General features: G+C 51.2%; 2 protein-coding genes across 2 annotated transcripts in view; one reads left to right on the top strand and one right to left on the bottom strand.

Moving 5' to 3' along the window:
- Positions 1-5966, bottom strand: part of ALDH16A1 (aldehyde dehydrogenase 16 family member A1) — a 23093-nt gene extending 17127 nt beyond the window's left edge. The window contains exon 1 of the mRNA XM_017882035.1: positions 5528-5966. Coding sequence (XP_017737524.1) covers positions 5528-5617 — 90 coding nt within the window. The 5' untranslated portion in view covers positions 5618-5966. The remainder of the gene's footprint in view (positions 1-5527) is intronic.
- Positions 5603-6200, top strand: part of PIH1D1 (PIH1 domain containing 1) — a 6878-nt gene continuing 6280 nt past the window's right edge. Inside the window, exon 1 of the mRNA XM_017882201.1 lies at positions 5603-5677. The gene's annotated coding sequence lies outside the window, so the exon portion shown is untranslated. The remainder of the gene's footprint in view (positions 5678-6200) is intronic.

The following is a 6200-nucleotide window of genomic DNA, read 5'->3' on the forward strand; positions in this document are numbered from 1 at the left end:
TTTTTGAGACGGAGTCTCGCTCTGTCACCCAGGCTGGAGTGCAGTGGCGCGATCTCGGCTCACTGCAAGCTCTGCCTCCCGGGTTCAAGCCATTCTCCTGCCTCAGCCTCCTGAGTAGCTGGGACTATAGGCAGCCGCCATCACACCCGGCTAATTTCGCTTTTAATATTTTTAGTAGAGATGGGGTTTCACCATGTTGGCCAGGCTGGTCTTGAACTCCTGCCCCAAGTGATCTGCCCACCTTGGCCTTCCAAAGTGCTGGGATTACAGACGTGTTAACATCTTTAATTCATTCAATTAGGGTCTCAACTGAGTCCTTGGGCTAGTGCCACAAGAGTGGCGCCTATTTGGAGTCTACTTTGGGAGGCTGAGGTGGGCTGAGCCTAGGAGTTCAAGACCAGCCTGGGCAACATGGTGAAAGCTCATCTCTTCAAAAAACACAAAAAGTTAGCCGGGTGTGGTGGTGAGTGCCTGTAGTCCCAGCTACCTGGGAGGCTGAAGTGGGAGGATCACTTGAGCCCAGGAGGTGCAGGCTGCAATAAGCTAAGATCACACCGCTGCACTGCAGCCTGAGTAACAGAGCAAGGCTCTGTCTCAAAAAAAAAAAAAAAAATTTTTTTTTTTACCACATCTCACTCACCACATCTCCTCCATATTTCTTTCTTTTCTTTTTTTTTTCCTTTGAGACGGAGTCTCACTCTGTCGCCCAGGCTGGAGTGCAGTGGCGCAGTGTCTGCTCATTGCAAGCTCCGCCTCCCAAGTTCACGCCATTCTCCTACCTCAGTCTCCCAAGTAGCTGGGACTACAGGCACCCGCCACCACGCCCGGCTAGTTTTTTTTTTTTTTTTTTATTTTTAGTAGAGATGGGGTTTCACCATGTTAGCCAGGATGGTCTCGATCTCCTGACCTTGTGATCCACCCGCCTCGGCTTCCCAAAGTGCCGGGATTACAGGCGTGAGCCACTGCGCCCGGCCTTCTCCTCCATATTTCTTTCTCATCCTGGTCAGATCTTCTCTGCTGCTAAATCCAAAACACACTGCTCACTTTCTCCTCCTACAGATTCTCCTAGCATCTCTGATGTCACATATTCCTGATTTTTCTCGTACTGGCCCTTCTCGTTTTCTATTTTTTTTTTTTGAGACAGAGTCTCACTCTTGTCGCCCAAGCTGGAGTGCAATGGTGCGATCTTGGCTCACTGCAACTTCTGCCTCCTGGGTTCAAGTGATTTTCCTGCCTCAGCCTCCTGAGTAGCTGGGATTACAGGCAGCCGCCACCATGCCCAGCTAATTTTTATATTTTTAGTAGAGATGTATTTTCACCATGTTGGCCAGGCTGCTCTCAAACTCCTGGCCTCAGGTGATCCACTCGCCTCAGCCTCCCAAAGTGCTGGGATGACAATCATGAGCCACCATGCTTGACTTCTGTTTTCTCTTTAAAGCAAAAAAAGTTACTTAGAAGTTCCAAACTCAAACGCCCACAGGGAAAAGAGACATCTGTAAGATAGTCAGGGATATTTGATCATGAACTGGCCATTAGATGACATTAAAGGATGATTGTTGGCTGGGCATGGTAGCTCACATCTGTAATCCCTGCACTTTCCCACACTGAGATGGGAGGATTGCTTGAGCCGAGGAGTTTGAGACTAGTCTGGACAGACACAGCAAGACCCCATCTCTACAAATAAAAATAAAAAATTTGCCAGTCATAGTAGTACACACCTGTAGTCTCAGCTACTCAGGAGGCTGGAGTGGGAGGATTGCTTGAACCCAGGAGTTCCAGGCTGCAGTGAGCTGTGATTGCGCTACTGAACGCTAGCCTGGGCAACAGGGTAAGACCCTGTCTCAAACAAACAAACAAAAAACAAAAAGAATGAGTTAATGTTATTAAGTGTGGTTAACAGACCATGGTAGTTTTGTAACAAAATGAACCCTTATCTGTTAGAAGAAAGGATTCAAATATTTATAGGAAAATACTGTGACATCTGGGATTTGTTTAAATTACTCCAAAGAAAATACAGAAGAAAACAGCGCTGATAAATGTTGATGATGGTCAAAGCAGAGTGATGGGTAAATAGGAGTTCAAAATAAATGCTAATTATTCGGTGGAAGTTTGAAAATTTTCCCCCAAAAGAAAAACAAAATTCCAAAAGAATGTCCAGAGGGTTCCAGGAGGCCTGAGAAGAGGGCCTGGATGAGAAGAGGAGCTTACGATTCATTGAAAGGACAGGAGCTATTGGTTCCAGATGATTTTTGTCAGGGAAGTTGAGCCAAAGTTTGACACATTTTGGAATTTTATTTTCAAGAGGACCTCCCGGATGTTTACATGGAATCAATTATCCAGCATTTCACATTTTCAAAAATAAAGTTCAGGCCAAAGAAAACATGTTTGTTGGTTGAGTCTGGCCCAGAGAACATGGGTCTGAAATGCAAGGGCTCAAGTCCAAGTCTCAGCTTCACTTTTTATGTTTTATTTTTATATTAAAAAAGATGAGGCCTAACCATGTTGCCTCACCATGTTGCCCAGGCTGGTCTCGAACTCTTAGGCTCAAGAGATCCTCCTGCCTCAGTCTCCCAAACTGCTGGGATTACAGGTGTAAGCCACTTGCCTGGCCTCAACTTCTTATTTTTTTGGGGGGACACGGTCTCATTCTGTCACCCAGGCTGGAGTTCAGTGGTATGATTACTGCACCTCCCAGGCTCAGGTGATCCTCCCACCTCAGCCTCCCGAGTAGCTGGGACTACAGGTGTGCGCCACTACCGCTGGCTAATTTTTTGTTTTCTGTTTCTTTTTTTTTTGAGACAGAGTCTTGCTCTGTTGCACAGGCTGGAGTGCAGTGGTGCGGTCTCGGCTCATTGCAACCTCCGCCTCCCAGGTTCAAGCGATTCTTCTGCCTCAGCCTCCAGAGTAGCTGGGATTACAGGTGCCTGCTACCATGCCTGGCTAATTTTGTATTTTTAGTAGAGATGGGGTTTTACCATGTTGGCCAGGCTGGTCTCGAACTCCTGACCTCAAGTGATCCGCCCACCTGGGCCTCCCAAAGTGTTGGGATTACAGGTGTGAGCCACCACGTCTGGCTGCCTTTTTTAACATACCCACCAGGCAAAATTCCAACTGAAGGACTATCTCTGTCATATCCTGCTGAGCAAAGTTCCCAGGAACAACCTATCACATCCCAGCAGAAAAAGGGCCAAACTGCCTGATCATAGGAATACCTTGTCAATATCCTGCCAGGCAGCAAGCCATACTGCCCAGACCCCTCCCGCCCATACCTAGAAGTACCCTAGCCTGTAAGCAGCGGTGGGCTCCAGCATTAAGCTGGTACCCCCATCTCCGCAGGTTTTTGCAATATACCTGTGTTGCCGTAGGCCTCCTGGGTCCCTGTCTTTCTTTCACCCTCGCCTTCCCTTTAAAAAACCTAACACTTGGTATGGCTAGTTTTTTACATTTTAGCCATTTAGGTGCATAGTGATAGCTCATTGTGGGTTCAATTTACATTTCTCTCTCTCTCTCTCTCTTTTTTTTTTTTTTGAGACAGAGTCCTCACTCTGTTGCCCGGGCTGGAGTGCAGTGGCGCGATCTCGGCTCACTGCAACCTCTGCCTCCCAGGTTTAGGCAATTCTGCCTCAGCCTCCCGAGTAGCTGGGACTACAGGTATCTGCCACCATGCCCAGCTAATTTTTTTGTATTTTTAGTACAGAAGGGGTTTCACCGACTTGGCCAGGCTGGTCTCGAACTTCTGACCTCATGATCCGCCCGCCTCCCAAAGCTCTGGGATTACAGGTGTGAGCTACCGCGCCCGGCCATTTTTTGTTTGTTTGTTTTTGGAGACAGAGTCTTGCTCTGTTGCCCAGGATGGAGTGCAGTAGTGCGATCTGCGCTCACTGCAACCTTCGCCTCCCAGGTTCAAGCAATTCTCCCACCTCAGCCTCCCGAGTAGCTAGGATTACAGGCAAACACCACCACGCTGAGGTAATTTTTGTATTTTAGTAGAGCCGGGGTTTTACCATGTTGGCCAGGCTGGTCTCGAATTCCTGACCTCAGGTGATCCGCCCGCCTCAGACTCCCAAAGTGCTGGGATGACAAGTCTGAGCCACCACGCCTGGCCCAATGTTTTGTATTTTAGTAGAGACCAGGTTTCACTATGTTGCCCAGGCTGGTCTCGAATTCCTGAGCTCAAGCAATCTGCCTGTCTCGGCCTCCCCAAGTGCTAGGCTGTGCCAGGGTTCTGATCCAGTCCCTTCCACCTGGGCCATTGCTCTGGCCTCCTGCCCTCCCCCTCAAAGAAGCCTAAGCTTCTCCCACCTGGGTACTGGGGGACCCTAGGGGATCATGAGAGCCCCGTGAGGGAATTCTGAGAGTGCCTGGGGAAATGACAGAAAGTTCGAGGCGTCCTACTTATTTGCAGGAACCCCACGAAGGTTCTGGGGGCCTCCAAGGGATCATAGGAATCCTAGGGAGGTTCTGAGGACCACCAGGGGATCATGGGACCCTCATGAGGACTTCAGGGGTTCCTGAACAATCATGGGAACTCTATGGGACATTCCGAGAGCTAGAGAGATCGTAGGAGCCCCGTGATGGTTTTGTGAGGGGCCGTAAGTAATTACAGGAAGTCCTGATGTGGCTGGGTGCAGTGGCTCACGCCTGTAACCCCAGCACTTTGGGAAGACGAGGTGGGTGGATCACTTGAGGCCAGGAGTTCGAGACCAAACTGGCCAACATGCTGAAACCTTGTCTCTACAAAAAGTACAAATATTAGCTGGGAGTGGTGGCACACGTCTATGGTCCCAGTTACTTGGGAGGCTGAAGTGAGAGGACAGCTTGAGCCCAGGGGGTTGAGGCTGCAGTGAGGTGCGATCACGCCACTGCACTTCAGTTTGGGCGACAGAGTGAGACCCGGGCTCAAAAACAAAAACAAACAAACAAAAAACCCAAACCGGAAGTCCTGATGTATTCTAGGCTCCTGAGAGTTCCCGTGAGGGCACATGAACCCCACGAGTATTGAGGGGCCCTATGGGATCACGGGGTCGCCATGGAAGTTCTGAAGGTCTCCGGGTAATCAAGGGGATCAACGGAGTCCCTCAGGAGGTCTGGGGTGCTCCGGGGGCCCATGAAAGCCATAGGATGTTTTAAAGAGTCGTGGAAAGACAATGGAGGTTGTGGATCGCCGGAGCCCCACAGGAATCTTAAGGGGTCTGGTGGTGCGCGTCAGGTTCTGAGGGGACCCTGAGGAATCACGAGAGCGTCTAGAGGAGTTCGGGAAAACCGCGGAAGCACCACGAGAAGTTCAGGATCAAGGGGCAAGAGGACAGCTAGGGAAGATGGGAACAGACTAAAAGGCCGAAGCCGCCACCGCCAAGGCTCAAGGGAACGTCCTACAGGGCGCGATCCTATTGGGCGGCGGGAATCAAGGGGACTGAGAGAGGCGGAGTTGCTGAGCTGCCGCAGTGGATGACGGGACTCCGCGCGAAAAACCGGGAGCCCAGGCCTGGGTAACGCAGCGGGCAGCGCCGGCCGGGCAGGCTCTCACCAGTGCGCATGCGTGGCTCTCCGGCACCGGTCCGTACTCCAGCGAGGTGAAGATCTCGCGGGCGCGGGGCCCTGCACGCGTCGCAGCCATCGCCTACCCGGAACGCTTTCCGCGAAGACTGGGGCGCTCTGTGTTAAGGGGAACCTTGAGGTCCGAAGGGCCACACCTACCGTTCCAGCCCAAAGGGGCAGGACTAATGGGAATGGGGTGGGGCTACGAGATACAGAGAGCAGCCTCGCCCACACTTTTTGCCTTAGGACTCGTTGGACCAGCCTACGGGGAAGCGTATTTAGGAGCATGCGCACTGCTTAAAACGGGGAGAAAGGCTAGCCAGGGATGTGGGTACTTTGCGATTAGTTAGGAGGGCTCCGTTAGAAGGATCGGCGTGGCCGGGCACGATGGCTCACGGCTGTAATCCCAGCACTTTGGGAGGCCGAGGCGGGTGGAACACCTGAGGTCAGGAGTTCGAGACCAGCCTTACCAATGTGGTGAAACCCCCCTCTACTAAAAACGTGAGCCGAGCTGTGGTGGCACGCACCTGTAATCTCAGCTACTCAAGAGGCTGAGCCAGGAGAATCACTTGAACCCGGGAGGCGTACATTGCAGTGAACCGAGATGGCGCCACTGCACTATGGCCTGGGTGACAAAGGGAGACCCTGTCTCAAAAAAAAAA

This window comes from Rhinopithecus bieti, unplaced genomic scaffold, assembly GCF_001698545.2.
Source record: "Rhinopithecus bieti isolate Rb0 unplaced genomic scaffold, ASM169854v2 scaffold_12070, whole genome shotgun sequence".
NCBI classification, from domain to species: Eukaryota; Metazoa; Chordata; class Mammalia; order Primates; family Cercopithecidae; genus Rhinopithecus; species Rhinopithecus bieti.